Source organism: Sinocyclocheilus rhinocerous, unplaced genomic scaffold (genome assembly GCF_001515625.1).
Source record: "Sinocyclocheilus rhinocerous isolate Xijiao unplaced genomic scaffold, SAMN03320098_v1.1 scaffold2572, whole genome shotgun sequence".
NCBI classification, from domain to species: domain Eukaryota; kingdom Metazoa; phylum Chordata; class Actinopteri; order Cypriniformes; family Cyprinidae; genus Sinocyclocheilus; species Sinocyclocheilus rhinocerous.
The window spans coordinates 133,648-157,752 of NW_015633224.1; the positions used below are offsets into that span (position 1 = coordinate 133,648).

Genomic DNA, 24,105 nt, shown 5'->3' on the forward strand with positions numbered 1-24,105 from the left:
GTGATGTAGACATGTGGGGGCGTGTTAGAACGAGTCGTTTTAGGTAGGCGTGGTTGACTCTTAACTTTTATAAAGAATATCTCTTTGGATTTGAGACTTTAGTCTTTGCAACTTTACAGATCTTCTTTATGCACCAAGAGCTTGTAACACCCCAAAGAGAGGAAAAATTGAAATCGCATCATATGACCCTTTTAACATTCTCATTCCCAAGGCTTTTTTAAAAGCGTAAATCTAATGTTTTTCATTATGAGACATATTATAAATGTTTGATTAAACTATTGACTATCATAAAATTACAGTAGCATGACAAGTAGTTAGTTTTAAAGGGGTCATATGATGCGATTTCAATTTTTCCTACCCCTTTAAATAACATGTCTGTATCTTGACCTTCTTGTCTGTGACAAAATCTTTAACATCAGATTTAACATTAACATAATGTGATGCATATGTCAGTCATACACAAATGAAGCAGGTTTATGGCTAAACATTTGAGTTGTAATTTTGTTTTCATTTTTTTATATTATAATTTTTTAATATATATATTTTAATATTATTAATAAAGGCTTATTTGTTAAAAGAACTACAAAATCACAAAATGTAAACTGTTTAGATAAAATAAGGTTTCAAAAAATTATAAAATAAATAAAATATAAAATGGCTCATATATTATTTAGTTTGATCTACTGAAGTCGAAGACCAACATGTTCTGAAGGGTAAGCACCTCCATTGACCATTTGTTGTAAAAGGCTTTAAAATAGCATTTTAACTTTTTTATGCAAAGTGCTCAGGGTCAAGAGACTAAAAAACTGACCTAAATAACAAAACCAAAAGCCAATATTTGCTACCAAACATAACAAACACCTGCTATTCTGACCAAATAGGATACCATAGGTTCCTCCCTTGTTGCACGTAGTTGCTTCTGCCAGGTGCGTAACGCACGGACAGAATCGTTACGTTTGACAGCTGGAATCTCGTGAATGAGACTGAACCATAAAGTCACGTTTACGGCAGCAGAGAACGCTAAAACTGGAACTCTGCCACAAGCTCTGGAACTCGTATCGCTCCAGTCATGTTTCCATAAGTGATTTTCCTCAGAAAAAAAACAATATTCCATGCGTACGCTTCTCTTCATGCTTTCTGAGGCTGGGTTGTTTGTAGGATACTGGATAGCAGGAATAATTTTTCCACTGTAGAGTGCTTGATAAATGGTGTGGTCCTTATGCAGAACTACTTTACGTAACATTGGTTCTCTCACCATAAGAAAATCTGTATCAGCAAAGATATTTGTGTTTCAGGCTATCCAAACAGAATTAATTGATGTGTGATTGGCCGAAGCCAGCATTGTCTGGAAAAGAGGACAACACTGGCATGGACGCAAAATATTTAGTCAGTTCTGAAGAAGGCCAGACATCCATCCAGTGAGAGGGAGGTCATATAAGACTTCAGATCAGGACGAGATTTGGGATGGCTCTCTGCCTAGATGAAAGGCCTGTCATGATGAAGAAAGTAAAAGCGGTTTGTTTTCCGGTCAGTCCTGCTTTTAAAAACTCTTCCAAACAATAAAAAAGGATCTTAATCTGTTTTTATTAAGAGCAGTTTAGGTAAGAACAGTTTAACAGACCTGAATAAATTTCTCAGGTCTGAGAGTTCTTATGTTCTCATTTTCATTCTTTTGGAAAGTAACGATTATAAGTCCTGTGAAGTTCTCCATATTGTGGCTTGTTCTTGTGGAAACCTTATCAAAGAGTTGCTGGCACGACTCTAACCTCAACACATGATTGTTCTTGGCAGAATGGGTGTCACGTTTGATTAATGCATTGAGGAAGTTATTTGTACGTCCCTCAGGAATATGGCTGCTGTATAGTCTGTTTTTAACACAGTGAAACTGGGGGTGACTGTGAGGTTTTAGCTTAAACACAATAACTGGGATTTATTGGCAAGTTCACCTTTCAAACTATGTCACATTAGTTTAGTAAGCTTTCACTGCAGAGGCAAAGTAAAGGCCCTGATATACTCGTTCTTCGCTCAGGGGTAGAAAGAGGTTCAAAAAACGGTTAGCAAACATCCCAACGCCATCCACACTGCCTAGAACTGCATTTAGATGAAGTTGTAAATATGTGCCGTGTGTTTTCTCAATAACAAAATAAACACAACAAACATTTCAGTGGAGAGAAAAGAGCAGTTAAGAAAGCATCTGATTATAGCGATGTGGATATGTTTGCACCAACTCTGCAATTTGGCACTCCAGTCAAGTCAAACAATGTTTATTTATAGTGCTTTATGCAATAGATTGCTTTAAAGCAAGTAGCTTTACAGTATTAAACATGAAAAAAACTTTTTTTGCTGTTTGAGCTGCGTGCGCTGAGTTAAAGATGATCACCGGTAAACTGAAGCTTTTTTTTTACTTAACCAAACGCATTCTATATGATATAAATCAGATATACATCAAATAAACACAATATTACAACATACAATTGCACAAAAGGCTGCAAACGAACAGCGCGCATCTGAAGTGTCTCTGAAGGAAATAATGCATTATTTGGGGGGAGGGATGTTGATCAGTACTGGCTTGGGATGAGTGTCATCACGCGTCTCAACCAATGAGAGCATTGGGGTGGGCCTAAGACTGCAGCAGCGCTCACATGAAGCTCCCATTACTTCATAAGTGTGAAATAGGAAGTTTCCGATAGCATGTGAAGACAGCAGAGAAGCGCTCTCGCTCAGCACAGTGGAGTGCATCGTTTTGTTAACTTTGTGGTTTATTATTTTGAGTCGTTTTGGACACAGTAACACACGGCCCTCTCACAATATATTGCTTTACAGATCTATTAATTTTGCCACTCAGAAATGTTCACGCAATCATGCTGCATGTATCATAATCTCCGCGCTCCGACACTACCAAGCCCAAGTGAGCCGCGCTCTGGCCCACCTCTTCCAACCGAGCCAGGGACGGCTAAACGAACTGCACTCGAGCGCGGCATGGAGTGATCATATTAGTCAAACGAACTGGGCTTTGGGGAGTCAAACGTGCTCAGGCATGGTTAAGATTGTCTAGTGTGAGTACACCCTTATTCTCCGAGGCCGATACCGATAACAGAAAAACATTTCCATTTATCGGCCGATACCGATATGGTGGCCGATATATCGTGCATCCCATAATATATATATATAAACACACATGGCGCTTTCACTGCTTTACAGATCTATTAATTTTGCCACTCAGAAATGTTCACGCAATCATGCTGCATGTATCATAATCTCCGCGCTCCGACACTACCAAGCCCAAGTGAGCCGCGCTCTGGCCCACCTCTTCCAACCGAGCCAGGGACGGCTAAACGAACTGCACTCGAGCGCGGCATGGAGTGATCATATTAGTCAAACGAACTGGGCTTTGGGGAGTCAAACGTGCTCAGGCATGGTTAAGATTGTCTAGTGTGAGTACACCCTTATTCTCCGGCATCCCGCACACATGAGTCTCTACTCGCCCGCACTCACCCATCAAGTGTTGTCCCGTGCCGCACTCTGCTGCGTTGGGTCCCACTATAGTGCAGGTCTCTGCTCGGAAGGTGCCTGTGTTATAATGTTACACTCTAAAAAATGCTGGGTTAAATACAACCCAGTGCTGGGTAAAATAGGGACAAACCCAGCAATTGGGTTGTTTTGACCCAGCGGTTTGGTTAAATGTTTAACCCAACCTTCTGGGTAGTAACCCAACCGCTGGGTCAGAACATCCCAATTGCTGGGTTTACTGCTACTATGTAAAAGGAATACTGCTGTAAAAAAGCACCTTATTTGTTTAAAGTGTTTGCAAACCAAATGTTATTGCACTTTTGTTCATATAGCAGTACTTTAAAAATTACACTACTTTCCAATACACTACTTTTGAATTCATTATAGAATTTTTGCATGTGCTGCATAATCATGCGATTAATTGCGAAATTTTAATCGTTGCCCAGTGCCCAGCACTGATTTTTTTTGTTTACACTTTTGCCATATTTCTTCCTTTTCTTTCTTTGTTAGAAAAAATTATTCTTTAACTTATCAGTAAAAAACAAATCACTATTTCCCTTTTTCCCCCTATTATAATTAGCTATTATTTTTCTATGGCATAAAATAAGTTTGTTTTAGATTTTTTTGGTTACAGTTGTGTTTTAATTAAAATATTAATTGTAAATGGAAAATCCTGCATAGGCCAACCCAATTGAGAGATACAAAAAATTGTCTTAAATAACAGTATCAGCATCGGCAATGAAAAAATCCATACGTGCGAGTCATATCTCCCAACAGATACATACATATCTCACATACACACTGGTCCCGATTTGGCTCCTCTTCACTGTAACCCTAGACCACCCTGCTTGTGCCACTTCAAAACGCTACTAACTCACTCCAGCTGAACCTCTTCACCTAGCCTGTCTGTAACAGCTGCAGCGATTGGGTCACATGAGACCTTGCTCTCAGTGTGCTAGAAGGATCCTCATGTCACCCCGTTTCGACTCTGAGGATCCGTGCTGAGTCATTATGCCCAAGGGCAGCTCTGGGTGAATAAATCAAGCCCACTTCCAGTCAATAGCAACGCTGACAGTTTGCGCTTCATTAGTGGTAGATTAATGCGCAGCGTTACAGTTAAGGCGAGATACGGGATATGACGGGCTGCGGAGTAAATACACTGATTAGATGCATGTCAGGTGGGCTGTCACTGTTGTCAGGGGCTTTTTACAGAGTGGGAACAGAACAAATGAAAAGAGGGCTTTATTAATGTGCAAATTCTGCTTTATCATGCAAATGAAATGTTCAGTCAGCTGAATTAGATTTTAGATGGGGTGAAAAGAGACAGCATCTTGTGTTTAAATGTTTCAATACATTGCTTAAAGGGATAGTTCATCTGAAAATTAAAGTTCTGCCATTACTTGTATCTCTATGTAGTTTTGTTTTTCTGTTTTGTTCTTATTGTGGTATTTAATTTTACTTTTTGTTTTGTTGTGTTGTCATTTTGTGTTTTGTTTGTTGTTTTTGATGTCTTTTCTGTTTTTGTTTTTCATTTTTTCTTGTTTTGTGGTGTTTTGTTTTTCTTTGTTGTCTTGTTTTTTTTGTGTGTTGACTTTTGTCTGCTGTTTTGTTTTCGTTTTTGTTTTCATTTTCTGTTCTTGTGGTGTTTTGTTGTCAGTTTGTGTTTTGTTTGTGTTGTCTTTTTTGTTTTTTGTTGTTTTTGTGGTGTTTTGTTTTACTTTATATTTATTTATTTCACAAAAAGGGACAGTGTACATTAATAAACATTCATGAATGTAAATGTACCAATTAGCCCGAAGGCTAGTTTTCATTGGTAGTCCCTTTCCCAGATGTTATTAGGCCTAAAAACTAGAAAAAAAAATAAAAATAGAAGAAAAATACCAACGAAATACAACCAAAAAATATAAACAACTCTCTTAAATACAATTAAACAACTTACTTTGTTTGAATTTGTGTTTTGGTTTGTCAAGTCAAGTCAAGTCAAGTTTATTTGTACAGCGCTTTTCACGATACAAATCATTGCAAAGCAACTTTACAGCAAATTAAGTTTCTACAATATTTAGTGGTAGCTTATCAGTGGTGACTGTCAATTAATGTACATATGGCAGAAATGTACGGAAAAATCAATTTAAGACGTAATAAAAAAGACGATGAACACTATTAACAGCAATTATAAAATAATTAAATGTGCAAAATAGCAAAATGTGGTAGTTCTGTATCTTGTTTCAGGGTTGGCATCATCTGAGGTCCTCTGAGGGGTTGGCATCATCTGAGGTCCTCTGAGGGGTTGGCATCATCTGAGGTCCTCTGAGGGGTTGGCATCATCTCTTCTCAGGTGTTCTAGATCCAGACTGAAGCTTGTGTAAATCCTAGTTACCACAGGATGTCAAGATTAGCGGCAACCACGCTGGCGATGCTAGCGGGCTATTTGCTAATAGCGGACTCGGGAAATCAAAATAAAACTAGTGATAACAAGACGCTCTGATTGTTTTTGTTGTAGAAGCCGTTTGCGTTTGAAGCCAGCAGGGACTGGATGTGCGGAGTACTGTACTCAGCTGCTGTGTGTCAGTCATTCTCAAGGTATTCCGGCCGTTCCTGCGTGTCTGCGGCCTCAGAGCCGGACTGAGACACACTGCTAGAGTTTCAAGACCTTCAAGCATTGACTCTCTCTACAAAGCACCTGCTGGATTAGCTTAGTGGCTATAGAGAGCCCAGAACAAGACAGGGTCAACGATGAAGCTCTGACAGTCTGAGAACCAAGAGGCCCAAACTGAGCCTCAACGGGATTCTCATGGCCTGCGTAATTAATGTTTTTTTCCCTGTGAAATCTGATTAGATAATCATGACATAATGACATCAGACACTGAAGTGATTTCATTTAGGTCCTGGTTAACATGATAATAATACAACTGAATTTGACACATTGATGGTTTGTTTGAAACCAGTGTTATATTACATGTTACGAAAATGTTACAAAAAAACTAAAGCGAAGTTCTGCCCAGAGACTGTCACCACCTCCATCTTCACAGGGCAGTTAGAGGTGACTCACACACCTGCTAGCGCTGTGGTCAGATGGGGACATGCCAGTGAGAGAGAGTCAACGCTTGAGCATTAATGTCAGTGAAAGGACTGAGAAACATGTCATCCTTTAAAAGCATTTCTAGAGTCACACACGTTCTGAAACATGCCAGGTTATTATTTTCCTAAGCTGACAGTTTTAATACCATGATATAAATTTTTGGTCATACCGCCCAGCACTACTTCACACTAAGTACAGGGTTTCTTCGGGTCTTATAAAGGTCTTAAATTCATAAAGTCATGGCATAATTGTTGTAAGTGCACTTTGAAAAAATATATATGTTCCTCAGTATTTTTGTTTTGTTTTCCAATTCAAATATTTAAACATCCTTAAGTCAGGAGGATACAATTACTTGAGAGGCAAAATTAAGATATGAAGTTTGAAACTGAACTGAATAAAACTGAGATTATGCTTAAAACAAGAACAAATATCTGGGCTGTGAAAACCTGATTTCCCTTTGAATTAAGCTGATTTCCGAGTCCATTAGCAGATATTTGTTCTTGTTTTAATCATAAACTCACTTAATTTACATACGTTTCTCAGAAAACAAAACTTCTTATGTCATGTTGCTTCTCAAATAAATGTATCTTGATTTAAGAATCTTTTAGACATTTCCACTGGAAACAAGTCAAAGTTACTTTTTTTTGCAGTGAGAATAGAAGGTACAGTAAAAGTTATTTCCATATTTTAGTGTTTAGGGTCAGAGCTATTCAACCCATGTTTTTATTTTATTTATTTATTTATTTTTTTTAGTAAAATGAATGAAGTAATGGAGAATTGGTATGAACAGTAGTGTCACTAATACAACTTAAAATGTGCTCCCTAGACATTTACATTTAGAGAACATGTATTCCCCTCAATTTATTCCTTACGTTTTCTTTCCTTGGTCTTAAAAAAGTCTTAAATTTACCTTCATAAAACATGCAGAAACCCTGTAAGAAAAAATGGTTCTTTTATGAACTGTTCACTGAAAGGTTCTTTAAGGAATGGTGGTTCTGTGGCATCACTGCGAAAACCCTGTTTTGAAACCTTTATTTTTAAGAGTGTGGCAGCAGCTTTTGCAATGAGAATGAGTGTCAGACTTCAGGCAGCTGGTGAACGTGCAGATTTGAGTCCCTAAGGTCCCGTTTAAGATCTGACAAAAGCAGACTTCGTTTTTATCATGAGCAAAGCAGGAAACCCATCCCATTAAAGAGTAATTATAAAGGACCACGGCTCTACGGCTCAGGGAGGGGCTTCTGAGGACTGCCAATTCTGCAAAATCATTTTTCAGATAAGGAAACGGTTTGCTTAGTGCTGTAGTTTAACGTTCGGAAACAATGAGGCCCATTTTACAGTACAGGTGCAGTATTGAAGTCCTGCGTGTTTGTTTCTACATCAATCAGTAGTGGATAACAACCTTAGTACTCTATTATTTCATGCCCATTATAGGTGTATTATGAAAGTGAAAGTGGTGACCCATACTAGGAATTAGTGCTCTGCATTTATCCCATCCAAAGTGCACACACACAGCAGTGAACACACACACACCGTGAACACACACCCGGAGCAGTGGGCAGCCATTTTTGTGCTGTGACACCCGGGGAGCAGTTGGGGGTTCGGTGCCTTGCTCAAGGGCACCTCAGTCGTGGTTTTGAAGGGGGGAGAGAGCGCTGTACATTCACTCCCCCCACCTACAATCCCTGCCGGTACGAGACTCGAACCCGCAACCTTTGGGTTATGAGTCCGACTCTCTAACCATTAGGCCACGACTTCCCCAGCTTATCCAGCTTGTAATGCAATTTATACGTAAAGAATAAATGATGGCAGATCATTGAAGTATGGAAAATGAATACAAACCTTGCGTCTATAGAGATGCACTGTAAGTAAGTTTGTAAACGTAATGTAGTGATGTGCAGTTGATGCATTCAACAAAGCACTTCATAGACATACAGTTAAAGAATCAAAAGTCTGTCAGCCAGGGGGAAAAAAAATGACACTGGTATAATTTATCATAATGTGCTATGACTATGTCATCTGGGCTGGGCTCTAAATAATGTTGACTCACGTATTGACTAATCAAAGTGACATGAAATATTTAGAGGTCAAGTGTCGTAATTGGTCGGCAGCAACTCAAAAATGTTTGCCTTTTAAGCATACTGTGATGACATGTTCTTTTCTTAAGTATACTAAAGCAGGCTTTCTTTTCTTGATTAAAACCTCATAAACACGGGTCCTGACAGTTACAAAGTAGAGTTGCCTCATTACATAAGTCCTCATCTTGATTGCGTTTTTTTGTTGTCTTCTCTTTGTTTGAAGTGAGAAAAATTAGAAACAGAGCAATTGACTTGCTAAGCACTATCAAGAATCTTTCATCCTGGTTGCTGTGGCAATAAGCTCCTTTATCCTCGGTGGCGAGTGTCCAATTAGAGACGGTACTCATCTCACCCTTGAAATATTGCATCTGCTGCTTGTTTTTCTAGGGCTCCGAAAAAATTGGCATTCAATAAAAATTAAAAATTCATTTTTCTTGCTGACGTATATAAAAGATTTATATATATTTTATATGCGAGGAAGAAAAAAATATTTTTATTTAGGTATTTATCATTGCCATTTTTGTACAAACTGCACACTACATTTTTGTGTGAAAAAAGTGACAGTAAAGACATTTATAATGTTACAAAAGATTTCTACTGTAGTAAATGCTGTTCTTTTAAACTTTCTGTTCATCAAAGAATCCTGAAACAAAATTGCTGTAATATGTTTTCCACAACAATAATAAACAGCAACAGCATAACTGTTTAATAATGAGCAATGTTTCTTGAGCAGCAAATCAGTATATTAGAATGATTTCTGTCTGAATGTGAATCTGAAAACTGGAGTAGCGATGCTGAAAATTCAACTTTGCATCACTGAAATCGATTACATTTAAAAAAATATTCAAATAGAAAAGTTTTGTTTAAATTGTAATAATGCATACTATATTACTGTTTACTGCATTTTAGTTTAAATAAATGCAGTCTTGGAGAGAAAAAGAGATTTCATAGTAGTGCTGGGCGGTATGACCAAAAATTTATATCACGATATTTTTCAAAATTATACCGGTTTCACGGTACAAGACGTTTTAACAGTGTCGCGTTCCGAACGTTGTTTAAGTGATATACACCGGTATTGCGGTATTTAAAAAATTCATATCATAACAAAAATAAACACCGGAATTCGGTATGAACCGGTATACCGCCCAGCACTATTTCATTGTTTGCAAATATTCAAAATTTTACTAACCCCAAACTTGTGAATGTGGAATATACAAGTCAAAATGTTGTCAGGGCAAGTAAAAACTCTGAACCTACTGTAAACAACACCTTACTGTTATTTACACATGCTTCTTTCTGGTTTTGTTCTTGCATTATAAACGACCTAAGTGAAAGGTCTTCAAGGTCCTGTGCTTCGCTTCGCTTTGCTATGTCATGTTGCCTCGCCACTGAATCCATTTATCCAATGAGAGTAGTTTAATTCTCATCAGAGCCAGTACCGTTTGGAGAGAGAGGTGCCAAAGAAGCTGGGTCAATGGTTTCAGAGGAAGGGCACAGACAACAGCTGTAATGACTTTCCTGGAATCAGCTGGCAGAAATGCAGTCTGGAATCAGTAATGGTGAAATAATGGCTGCTCACTGCAGAGAGAGGAGAGGTGCACTACGTCAAAGATAAGAGTAAAATCACCAAACCTCAATAAGGATAAGTTTAATCGCAAGACCTGGGATTGTTCTCCATTTCTGCTCTTACTGGGCTGATCATTAAGCAGTTACTTGTTCAGAAGAGAGGTCTTTTTTTGACTCTTATGGCTTCCTGTTGTTATCATCATTAGGGAACCGGCTGTTGGTTCCTTGGGTTGCTCACATTGAAAGCGATTCAATCACTGCAGGGCACCAAATCAGAGATTATTAGAGAAGCGAAGATGGGAACCTCCATGTCTATTAGGTGTTGCATCGACTAGTCAGCCAGTTGATTCGTTTTTTGAACTAGTTCTGCCACTAGTTGGGCTAATTTAGTTTGACCAGTGTTTCTCAATCAGATGACCTCCGCAAACTTCCAGGGACCCCAATACGTCCTCATTTATTTAAACTTAGTTATATCAACACAGTCTTAATTAAAATTCTTAAAAAAATAAATATTTAAGCAAAACACTAAAAATTTAGATGTAAAAGTGTATTAAGATATAAAGAGCAAAAATGCCTATATAATATTTGGCAATATTTCCATGTTTAATATAAATGAGTTTGTCTACATAATAATTACTTCATTTGTTCTCTCATTTGATTTAAACTTGACTAAACCTTGTTGTTGTTTTTTTAAATCATGGCCACACTGTAGTAATTTGTTTCCTCGTTGCAGTTAAATCAAAATGAAAGAATGAATTAGTGCAACATTGCTATGATTTAATAAAGCATAGCATAGGAACAAATTCTTAATTCATGGCCACAATTAACATATTTTTGTCCGCATGTCATGTACATGGCTTCGTACAACACTTGACTGACTTTTGTTAATAAAAGTTCTAAGTTTAATATAAGTGAGTTTGGTTTTGTACTGTTTTATTGAATGATAACGAATTCACCATTTTCAAGCATTCCAAGACAGGGAACAATGTAAAGATCTAATTCATATGTTATCTTGTGAAAAAAGTTGAGATACCCCTGGGTTCGACAACCTCAGACAGCATGTTCTCTGTTTAAGGAGACAAAAACCTCAGCAGACGTGAATTGTCATTGTCTCTCTTTTTTTTTACAGATTGACCATGTTGATCCTACCCTGAGTCCTGAGGTCTATCTCCTGCACCCGTCCAGAAAGCTGCTTGCCCAGGCTGTGTCATGGCCACCGGTCTCCCCGTCGCGGATTAGATTTAGGGCCTGTCCTCCTAGAACCAGCATTGCAGCTCGTCTAAGCGGGGCCCTGCTGGAGGCCACAGCTGCTCTCGGGGCCCGAAGTTCTCTGCCCGGCTTCACTGTTGGCTCCACAGGTCGAGCGATGCTGAAAGGTAAAAAAACCCCACCAATTTCAACTTTGTTGATGCTTCAGGCTGATGTTTTATGATTAAAGGGGGAATTCACAACTGACAAGGCTTTTAAGAAAAAAATGAAAATGTTTATTTTTGACAAAAACTTCAACACTCGTAATGCATTTTTGATTTGGACAATACCATTCTGTTGATCTGACTGTCAGCAGGAATACAAAAATGCGGAAGATCAATTTGTAGTTTTAACAAAAGCTGTCAAATGTTTTGCCTTTTGATAACTCCAGGGCTTTTGTTAAGACTACAGATGGAACTTTGCCTTTTTGTGTTTGGCTGACTTTTCCTAACAAATGAACATATCTTATTGCAGGTAATGCAGAGAAAGTTTACAAATTGTTCGTTTACACATACTACTGATATTGTAACAATAGAAATCTGGTCAAAAATGATCCTTTAAAGTTTTGTAGTCTGTGTATAGTTATATCAATAAAATGAAGCGGATTTAATTCCACTGCTTTGACTCTTCGATACAGTTATAAACATTGTAGCAAGAGTAATGAATCTTCATTGAGAATTAATGAAACGATTGGAGGTTTTTTTAATGGATGCTAATTTAAAACTTACAAAGCCATGCAACAAAGTGGCAGCACATTGAGAAAATGGCACATTAGTGAAAAATCAAAGACACAACCACATAAATCAGCATGGAATGTGTCTAGGGGGCTGTTTACCCCTGGTCACTTCATGCGTTTTGTCTGATTGGATAGCTATCCGATCGTGAAAAGACCAGGTGTAACTGCCCTCCGAAACGTATTCGAGACGGATATAAATCCGATCGCTCAAACCACTTCAGGAGGTGGTCTGGGTCGCATTCCAGACGAAACTGGACCAGTGTAAATGCATCTGGTTGTTGAAACCACATATGTAAATTTTACTCCTCCCAAAATGTTAAAATAATAAACGTGTGAGAGCGTGTTATAGGCTATATGGCATTATAGTCAGATATGACTGCGCTAATGCAACACGCATCACCACAGACGAGGAGCTGAGCATTTCTTCAGCAAGCCGACGCGCAAACTGCCGCGAATGAAACAAAGTATGCGTTTACACTGCAAGTCTTAACGCACAGATCCGATCTTTTGACCATATCCGATTCTTTGGCACGTCTGTTTACATTGCGCATGAAATGACCAGGTGTAAACAGGCCCTAGAAGACACAGAATTTGTCCTTCCTAATGTGTACAGACTACTTTATGGGCATACTGCAGCTACAAGGAATATGGTTACTACATTTATAGTACAGTTGCTCAAGGATATTGTATTTGCATACAAAAAACATCAAAACTTTGAGTACTTTCCAACATTTTTTAAGGCATAAACCTGACAATTCCAGCAGCCAGCTTTTCTTCAGAAGTGCTCATTGTTGCATCTGTCTGAGGCTGACACTAATTGCTGCATGCTACACAACCGCAGCCAATACGGAACAATACTTTCTATTCAGGTTGAACAGATAAAAAAGACAACTTTAAGGGTGTGGATGTTTTTTGTTCTATAGCTTAAAGGCTGTTTTTTTCCCCATGTGTCTTCATTGTCTTTGAGGATCCTCTGGATGCACTCAGGATTTTGTTGATTGGAATGTGCAGATCATTCCCTAGAGATCACTAACTTTGTTTTTACACATCAAGCCCGCTAGTGTTGACTTGGGACACTGGAAGAAGTTGAGATTCTTCATCAGCACACACCTTTTTTTTGTGTATAATTCAGATGCTCCAGCATCTTTTTAAAGAAAGGTTCAAGTAATGGACTATTCACAGCATGCATTTTCTTATTCAGATGCTGCTTCATGTTTTCAAAGAGGTGTTCTGCATTCAAAGTAATGCATTGTGGCATTCATACTTTTAAATGTTCCGGAATGATTTTCCACAAGCTAGTCTTTGTTGCAAAATTTGTCACAAGCACTACAATTACAGAGTAATAGATAATACAAGAACAGCAAGATAATATTTTCTGCATGAGAATAATGGCTTTCTTTTGTTAACATTATCTTCTTTTGTGCATAATAATGACTTTGCTTTTTCCTTGTGTGGTTTTTTCTTTCACTCTGAAGAGAACATAGCAGTTCTGCTGGCTGAAAGATGATTTATGAGGAGGCCTCTTACAGGCGCCGCAGAAGCAGGTTATGAACTAATGAAAATCATCCCTTCTCCTCCGTCGAGGACTGTGTAACGTGACCAATGCGGGGGAGAAGGGCGTCAGTCTCTGACTTCCTCAACCCTTGGTTCTTTCGCTCTGGCTCGCCAACCGATTCAAACAGCGCACTTCAAACGCCTGCTTTGATTTGCAAAAAGTCAGACAGTTGTTCTCCCTTTCATTTGATTCTGGCCGCATTAGCTTATCACCTGGCGCTCATCCATTTGGAGTGTAACCTTCAAGCCCTTCGTGAGACATGTCAGTGTAAAACGATCCTCAGTGATTCGAACACACGGCGCTCTGGACTAATTCCAGGTGAGATGACGTCTGTGTGGGACCATGAGTCAGTGACCCTGGTATTCGCGGCCTCATAATTAAATACACAAGCATTATTTTTCTCTCGCGAGCTGTGGGAAGTTCAGGCATCTGGGCCAAAATGCAATCTGGCCCCTCTCAATGGACATTCTCACCATTTTTGGGCTTTTCAAACATAGTGAGAGGTAAAGATGTTCTGCAAATTAAATGACACCAGAAGTCTCAGTGTGTGCTGAGGTTTATTAGCTGTTTTGGGCAGCAAAGTTGGTTATCATCCATAGTTTAGACCATTTTGTTGGGTCGGTCAGTGAAATGTTTTTGTTTTTGTGAAATGAACCTACGAGGCCATGGTGTAGGTGGTTAATTTTTTACCCCTTACAGATGTCTCATGTTTATTTTAGCAGATGGCAGCGTTGCACACCTCAAAATCTGTTTAACATGTTTTCCTTTTGAAATGTTTTTTTTTTCGCCATTCAAATGCAAACAGCTTGTAAAGATTGAACTCGATGAAAAATATATTTAAATCCTGCTTAGCATTAAAAGTCATGAGGAGCTTTTGCACTTAAATGGCAACTAACCCCCTTCAAAAACAGCTTACATTTCAACGTAGCTGACTGTAGAATTTCTATATTCAACATCCTGCACCTGTTTTTGATTTTAGGTATGATTGAAACAAATTAGCATCAAGCTGAGCATCATTAGTTGAACAATTAGGATGGCCTGTCAAACCGGGGTATTTCAGGCCAGCCAGAACTGTCACTTGCATTTTCGGGGTGATAATTTTACATTTATTGATCTTGGACATCTATTGTTTATTCTTAGCACAATTACGCAATTGGGTCATTCTGTCTCAAATCGACCAAATCTCAGAAACTCCGCCAGCTCAAATGTTTGATTTTGTCAATATTTAAACATGTATGGTGATGAAAGCCAAAATAGTAATTGTCACAGGTGTAAATTTACTGAGTAATCCACTGTTTTGTAGAGGGGGGGTCAAAATGACTATTTTCCCTTGAGATTTGGAGCCAGATTACAGGAGGGGAAAAGTGACTTCAGAAAGATGGCATCATTGTTATTTTTACACAGAGATTGGTAGGTCTATTAGTAAAATCTGTTGACTTTAGCAAATTTTGTCGCATTACATGCCAATGGTGATCGTTCAAAATGGGGAAAAAAAGCACTTTTTAAGTTTTCTTCTCCAAAGTTTGCATGCAAGTTTCTAGCAATTTTGGAATTTCAGTGTGGCCTCAAGAGTAAATTGTTAAATTGTACACATTTTCAGTGGGTCACTTTGCATACAGATACTTCTTTTCTTTTAAAGAGGAAGGTCTGAAGAACAAATAATGTAGAAGCTAGAAATGAATCTGGTTTTAAATTATAATTTTAACCCTCCTCTACAAAATAGTGGATTACTCAGTAAATATACATAAGTGACATTTAATATTTTGGCTTATATCACCATACGTGCTTATCTTTCTTCAGAAAAAATATCAACAAAATCAAAAATTTGAGCCATGGACTTCTGGTTGAGTTGACATGGAATGACCTAATTGGTTTTCTGTGATGTATTCAACGTTGTTGTAAATTCTACTGATTTGTCACCAAGATAATATTTAGGCCTAACTGGCTAACATAGATTTTAGGTTATGTCGAAATAGCAAAATTGACTTTTACATTATTTACACTGTAGCTGTATAATTTACAGGCTTGCTTGCATATTTTCTTTTGTAAAGCTGAAAAGATAATAAAAAAAAAGGGAAAATGTATATACTCTAACATAGCCTTGGGTTGTGTTTTTGAAAGAAGTTTCTTCTGCTCACCAAGTCTGCATTTATTTGATCCAAAATACAGTTAAAAAAACAGTAATATCTGCTCACCAAGTCTGCATTTATTTGATCCAAAATACATTAAAAAAACAGTAATATCTGCTCACCAAGTCTGCATTTATTTGATCCAAAATACAGTAAAAAACAGTAATATCTGCTCACCAAGTCTGCATTGATTTGATCCAAAATACAGTAAAAAAAACTGTAATATTGTGAAATATTATTACAATTTAAAAGAACTGTTTTCTCTTGTAATGTATTTTTCAGCATCATTACTCCAGTCTTCAGTGTCACATAATCCTTCAGAAATCATAATAATATGCTGATTTGCTGCTCAGGAAGCATTTTTTTATCGTAATTAGTGTTGAAAACAGTTTGCTGCATAGCAGCAAATAACAGTACTGCAAAAAACAAAATTATACATTTATAAATGTATTTACTACCATTTTTAATGGATTTAATGTTTGCTTGCTGAATAAAGGTATTACGTTCTTTAAAATCTTACTGACCCCAAATTTTTGAACAGTAGTGTACATGAAAATACATTGTCCTAGCACAAATAAAAATGCATTCTAAAATAAAATCACAATTGGGAAATAGAAGGTACCATTTTAAGACTCCTTCATGCTAATCGACAACTAATCTGAATATGTCTGTGGTGGTTACGGCCCTGCATACACCGCCTTTCCAATGAAATGGTGCTCCAGCAGTGGCTGCCTTGGTGTCATGTGGTCATTGAGTTTGTTCTGTTTGAAGTCTAGGGCTTTAGAGTCATTGCAAAAGATCCATTTCTAAGATTCATCCCTCATCTTTACAGCAGCAAAGGTTTTTATTAACCCCATCCACAGCTCAGGAAAGCTTTTTGTATTATGGTAGCAAACAGTTCTCCACTGAACATGTTTTGATTCTAGTGGGACACTCATTTTAGGAGAATCGTAAAATAACAATAAAAATTGGGTTACTCAAAAACAATACAATAGCATGCAAACAGAGTTTCAGTGGCGATAAATGGAGGTGGACAGGAATAGCGCGCTGGGTCAGGTCAGGAGAACACACTCGCTCACATATGTGCTGAATGAGAGGCGGCTCTGTGCTCGCAGGAAAAATGCAAACTCTGAGACTAGTGCTGGGCGGTATGACCAAAAATTTATATCACGGTATTTTTCAAAATTATACCGGTTTCACTGTACATGACGGTATTTTTTTTTCATGCATGACCGGGTGTTAACCATATTTTCTACTGATTGAGAGAGGAAATACTGCAGTATATTGAAGACCTTTACCACTCGAGATGAGGCATTGTGCACAGCCCAGGTTGTGTTAGACAGTCACGGTGTGTTTATATAGCAGTGAGATTTCGGACTGCATGCTCATGACTTGTTTTGTGCAGGAAATGCAAACCTTCCCCTGTGTCAAATAAAACTTATTTTGCTTTATCATCTTTTGTATATCTAGATGATAAAAATATTATATGATATTTATGTAATATATAATATTAATGTATGAAAATCTTTGGCTTAGGGTTAGTTGCTTGTAATTATGCGTAATTTACTGTTAGTGCTATAGTAAGTACATGTAACGTGTAACAAGGACACTGTAAAATTAAGTTGTCATCATCATCTCATTCTCGTGTTGTTTCAAACCTATGTGACTTTATTTTGTCTGTAGAACTTTGTGGAACTGAGAATATTATTAAAAGATATTTTACAGAATGCTCATGCTGCTTTTATAATGAAATTAAACCGTGCCCAGGGGCTTTTAAACTCCAAAAACGACCATAAATTATGTCCATTCTTGAATTGTGCTCTTATTTCCAAGTCTTCTGAAACAATGCAGTTTTATTTATTGATTTGAGCGAAATTTAAGTTGGTATTCATTGAAAATCTTCTCCTTTGCTATAGATCTAAAAACTCATCCACACTTTGACGTATTCATACTTTGGTTACGACACATGAGAACCAACAACGTGGTGTCGTTGACGTCAAACCTGGCATAGTGCCTGTTTTTTTCATCACCTGGCAGCGAGAAATGTGAATAATGACTGAAATTGCTGTCATAAATCTCTTGTATGACCTCACAAGACTGGCATGATTAGTATTGATTAGTTGTCCTCTTTCAAGTTTGATATCCCCAGTTACTTTTGTTGTATAGAAAAGTGCAGCATGGACAGGAAAGGAAGTCATACAGGTTTGGAGGACATGAGAGACCAGGTTAACTGTGTTGATATTCACAACAGTTATTGAAGTTGTGTTAAAGGTCTTTCCTATATTCAGCAACTCTGACTTTGACATGTCTTAAGGGATACATTTGATTTCAGTTGTTAATGGCTTTATAAATGCAATTCCTAGATCTACCGGACAGCTTTTCTCTGTGCTTAATGGAGCTGGCATATGGACCATAAAGCTGTTGGATGAGTTCTTTTCTTCGATCAGTCTCTCTCAGGATGCACTGGGAAAGTTAATGATGGAAACAAGCACACTCAAGCACATCCCCAAAGTCTCATGTCCAAATTTAGGCTATAAAGTCATTGTTTGCCTATCAAATTCTAACTGGACTCTTACCCAAGTAAATCGGCGAAGTCTTTACTGGTGAACAGAGTTTGGGTGCTCGATTTCCTTGCCCTGCACTTAACACTAGGCTATGTGTTGCTTTCATCTGTGAGTAACATGACCTGCCAGGAAGGAGCAGCCAGTGGAGAGAGTAAATGTGTGTGTGTGTGTGTGTGTGTGTGTATGTGTATGTGTGTGAGAGAGAGAGCAAGAGAGAGACGGAGGGGAGTACGAGTGGCCAAACAGCGTGTGTGTGTGTGTGTGTGAACGAGTGAGAAATGCAGCGAGTCAGGTTTGTGGTTGTAGAGAGCTGGCAGCTGCAGTCAGGCTGAGTTTAAATGTGGCTAAGCGCCTCTCGCCGCTGCGGTGTGAAGCAGGGAGTCAGCGAGCCGACTGCCGCTACGGCCACAACCATGAAACACTCCCCCTCACAGAGGATGGACTACAGGCTGCTCAGTAAGTAAAGCTTCAACTTTACCATACACACAACAACAGGCAGTGCTGTCACTTGTGGAGTTATTTTCAATATATTATCAATGGTGCTGTTCTGGTGGCTAGAGCTTGGTGTCAAGGACTGACGTGTTGTTGTTGTTTTTTTTGCTGTATAGAGAGTAAATCATGTACTTTGGCAGCCCAAGGTTTTTGGTGTATGAGACTAGAAAAACACCAAAAACAACCCTAGAAACACTGTGAAGTTGATTTTTAGTAATTTTTTTTATGTCAGGTATGTAATAATCAACAGGGAATACGACTTAATGTTTGATTCAGGTTGCATAATTTGTTTGTGTTGAGAGCTGGCAGCTGTAGTCAAAAAGTCATACGGGTTTGGATGACAACAAGAATTAGTGATTGTCCCTTCAAAGGATGGAACATATTCAGTGTTTATATAGACAGTAGTTGTATGAAGAAAAAAAGGTCTGTGTAAATACTGTAGAAGATGGAAGAATAAGTACATTTATTTTATTTTATTTTATTTTATTTATTTATTTATTTTTATTATTATTTTTATTTTGTTTTGTTTTTGTTTTAAACTGCCTTGAACCTAAATTGAAACTGAGCAATGAATGAATTAAAATGTGTGTGTAGTTTAATGGTACATCCACGCGTTGTATTGAAAGAGTTTTCTATTTTGCTAGGTTGTGACGTTCTGTTGGCTTTCACTCTTTTGTTACACAAAATGAAACATGCTGCTCAAGGTTATTCTGAATGAATTTTTTTCTTGCATCTTCATTTCAAATATTTTTCTGGAGGTTGTAGAGGAGTCTGAGGGCATTTACCTTCATAACTCACTGAATACTGCAAATCTATCTGCTAATGTTTGGTACATGACGCATTTACAGTATACTGTATGTTCGTGTATTATTAATAATGTATAATTACTAAATCACCAGATTGGAAACTTTACTGAGCATTTAAGTGAGTGTCATCACTTTTTTTGTGATTAAATAAATGTTGTGTTAGTTGCCCTCAGTCTTCCCTACATGCTCAAGACAGTCAATGTAATGTTTTTATGGTTTATATAGGGCTTCTGTCATCCTAGGTAGTTACAGGTTAGTTATTTTGCAGAAGGAGATGGGATACTAGGGATGTTATTGTAAGTCTAACTCACTGGTCATAAATCAAACATGCATAATTCAGACTATTTCTGTCCAAGACGAAGGCTCTTTTCTCCTAAAGCTTCTGATTGATTTTTAGACTGGCTAATGTGTTGTATCAGCGTCATGTCTAAATAAATAAATGAATCCTTATATCTTCTTTTCAGGTTAATTGCATATTACACAGTGTGTTTGCATATGCCTAGAAACATAAATGTGTACTAAGGCTGATTATGACAAAAATGGGATTGCACCTACAAGCAATGCTTTAATCAGCACTTTTCACTGTGTTTATTGCAACAATTATTTTTTTCAATTTGTTGTGCTCCTCTCGCACCTCAGCTGCTCTGCTTGTCCCAATAGCAGGATCTCAGCCGTCGTTCACAAAACGAGCGCTGCTTCCTGTCTGCTTTAGACCTGCACCATGAGTGGCCCATGCATAAAGATCAGGACAGCTCATTCACAGCCTAATGCAGTGCATTCATTTCCCTCCATTTTGCTTTAAAAGATGCCATGTGCAAAGAGAAAAGGACACAAGGCAGATGCATGTGATGGCTAATGAAATGCGAATGGATATGAGGCTGTATATTTGCAAAGATGATGTGCCTAAAACTCACCTCAGGAAAACTCTCAGTATTACTGGCCATTGGTTCAGTTTGAAGCAATACAAAGACAGCACAGCTCAGGTTTATTAAAATTTAAAGTTTAGATTTTTTTTTGTAAGTATTTTGATTCCTTTGTAACTGCATTTCCGAGCTGAACTGCAAATAATTTGTTCATATGCAAGTGAGCTGCCTAGACTGCATAGTCCTATAGATACTTATATTGACTATTGATAAAATTGTACTGTATATATTTAATCTATTATTTGTGTGCTAAGCATTTTCCTTTTATTGGGGCATTGTGCCATTAGCTTAGCGATATGCTAACACCAAAACATAGAGCACTTCAAAAACAAGGTTAGTGTGTCTAAGTCTTAGTGTGTACTAGAAGCACACTGTCATGTTCTATCAGAAGACTAGACTCTCACTCTGCCCCTCCTGTTCCGGCGGTCACCATGGCGGCGCGTTGAGCGGAAGGAGTCTGCAAACACTGCTTTTGACAGCTGATGCTGTCCAGACAAGCATGATTCACAGTATTTATATTATTTTTGCTTGACCTGCCCTTGAGCGCCATACCAGCATAACCGTTTTATGATCGTAATCTCAGGCGAGAATGGAGTAAACAGTGGAGATATGTAAATATAACGAGACATAATGAGAAAATACTGTGCCCGGTGATGTTGAAGAAATGATCCATCAGTGTCACAGTATATGGGTTATTGGGAATATTTACAACTCTGGCCTGTATGGCGCCTTCCACTTTTACTAGACTGCACTGATGAGACCGAAGTGTCACACAGTGTACATTATCAAAGTTATTTGTTTTGTCTCTTGCGGTACTCTCCGCTTCTTTTTAATTACCATGTAAATACTGTACTTTATTGTATTATGAGTGGTTTATCTATGTCTGTGTTTATCTTCCTCCTTTGCACTGCACTGTACTGAACACAATTGCCACCAGCCCTGTCTTGCGGCAATAAAGAATATTGATTATTAACGCAAAAATGGTTGATTGAATTTATAGATACCATTTTAGCGGCATGTAATAAATGTCCTATATAATGGCTCTATTCTAAAACCTAGCGAATTGACTCGCTGCCTACTAGCTATATAGGCAACTGCCTTCTAAGGCAGCATCATAAATGCAGTGGACCCTCATAAGTAACCAGTGTCTAGAATTTGTGCATCATACAAATTTCGGTAGCACTTTATTTTACAGTTCTGTTCCACTTGTACATACTAGGTAAGGTATTTATTATAGTGATTACAATAACTGGATAATAACTAGGTAATATCCCTGAACTTACCCCTAAACCTTAACCCATGTAGTTACCTTATATTACCCATTACTTTCCCAGGTAAGTGCATTGTAAGTACACATAAGTACACATACTGTAAAATGAAGTGCAACCCAAATTTCTCAAATTTTGGTTCAAAGTTCCATTTTTAACTAAACTTTCCAGTATATAAGAAATTTGATTAATTATTGATGTTGTCCACCACCATTTATTTTTCTGAGCTTGTTGCAGTGCATTCTGCGATTCTCCATGAAGGATGCATGTAAAGCTACCTTAGATTATAGCCAAGAAGAGGAATCTTAATAATGAGATACCTCTTTGGTGGCATTTTTCTTCCGTTTCAGAACAAGCTTTGTGCCAGGTAGCTCCCGAGATGCCATCAAATGTGGAGGAGAATATAGAGATCTTGGAATGGATTATATATGCTCTGGTTATTTTTTGCTATCAACCACTAACGTTAGGACTTGCAACCTCTCTTATGTTAAGATAAGAACATGGCAGAAAATAGGGTATATGGTGGTCGGAGAGGGCCATTAGGTTACCTGTCCATACAGATGTTATTCAGTAAACTCCACTGTCTTTGTCTCTCCCAGAACGGCAGCTGTGCAGCTCCATGGCCAACTCCAGCATCCTCCCGTCCACCGTGACGGGCATCAGTAAGGAACTAGCCAACCTGCGGCACCTCATCCAGTTCCCAGAGGAGATCGCCACCATCCTGACAGAACAGGAGCAGCAGCTGTACCGCCGCGTCTTCCCCCTCGACTACCTCAGCTTTCTCACCCGAGACCTGGGAAGCCCAGAGTGCAACAAACGCCACCCGCACCTGAAAGCCTCCTTGTCCGCCCCCATCATGCCCACTCAGAATGACCACCACAACACAGTAGAAGACCTCGTCACAAGATTCAACGAGGTGAGCATTCATTAATAGTGCAGATTCATAACAAAGTGAATGTAAGGGGGTAGCTCTGGAAGAAAAATTGTGTTGGACACGGAAGGACATTTGTCTTCGTCGCAGCAAAGGCTTGTCACAGGTGTCTGTTCTATTGCCTGTTTTACTTGGATCTTTTCTCATTCCCAGCAAGTACCTACTTATCCAAACAGATGTGAGTTTATTGCAGTTGTCTTAAATATTTGATACGAAGAGTGCCAGGGGAAAATTGTGTTTCTCCTTTTGAATGGGCCTTAAAGAAAGTGGAATGATGTCATCTTTAAGGTGCACGCTTGCCTTTAGATCAGCTGGTTTTGATTTTAATAAAACTAAATGGGGATAAAATGCATACTTGCCATTGTTGGCTGAACTCTTTAAGACTTAAAACATGAAAACTTCAAATATTGAATCATCAAAGCTGGTTATGTTTCACGTAAAAGCAAGAATCTAGACAGGTTATGACTGGGAATAACATGAAATAAAGATTTGCAGATGCTTACATCCCAGACAGTCAGTGCTAGTTATGTAAGACTCACAACTCAGAAAGGTGACCTTCACGTTGTGGAAATCAGTCTTATATCTTGTCAAGTAGCGTAATGCTCTAAGGAATAATCTTTCATCGTTGAATGCAGTTCCTTGAAAGTTCGTGCTTAACTTTCCATCGCCTAGTCGATTAGAAGAAACATTGAAGGTTTCCTGGTTGAAAGGAGCTTTCTAGATAATAGGCTTCGATGTGATGTAACACTATCATAGCATAAAGTGAATAGATCACATAACACCCCTCCCAGCGTTAATCCTAGTGTCCTTTGCGAACAAGTCACGGATTCCTCCTTTAGATGGATTTGGTTTGCTCTTTTACCCTAATGCTTCCTGTGGACTCATTCGTGCCCCAGCAATGTGTTGTGTTATTTTGGTTATGCTGTAACCCACATAATACATCCCTGAAGTGTTGCCACTGGGTGTCCATGCATAGCCTAGGGTTTGTGGTCTGTTGTCTTTGTTGCGATCAGTTGTTTGTGGTCTTATTCAGACAGTTGACCGGCGGTCGCCTTTGAAGCCCCTTCCAGGGTGCAGTGTCTCTGGCAACTCTTATGTAAGTTTTTAATGCGTCAAATCTGCTGTCTGTTCACTGCTAGCTGGCCGGCCTGTGCAGTAACTCAAGAGCAGCAGTCTGTCCGGTGGAATCCTGGCAAAATGGCATGAGCTCCAGTGTACCGGTC

The 24,105-nt window shown here is 38.4% G+C and overlaps 1 protein-coding gene across 2 annotated transcripts in view; it reads left to right on the top strand.

Annotated features, from left to right (window-relative positions):
- plce1 (phospholipase C, epsilon 1) overlaps window positions 1-24,105 on the top strand; it is an 87,954-nt gene that overhangs the window by 24,717 nt on the left and 39,132 nt on the right. Inside the window, exons 3-4 of one of the 2 annotated variants that reach the window (XM_016557418.1) lie at window positions 11,360-11,606; window positions 22,551-22,867. In XM_016557418.1, the coding sequence (XP_016412904.1) occupies window positions 11,360-11,606; window positions 22,551-22,867 (564 nt within the window). Of the gene's footprint in view, window positions 1-11,359; window positions 11,607-19,164; window positions 19,187-22,550; window positions 22,868-24,105 lie in introns of those variants that run through there. The other variant, XM_016557417.1, reaches the window with a different exon arrangement.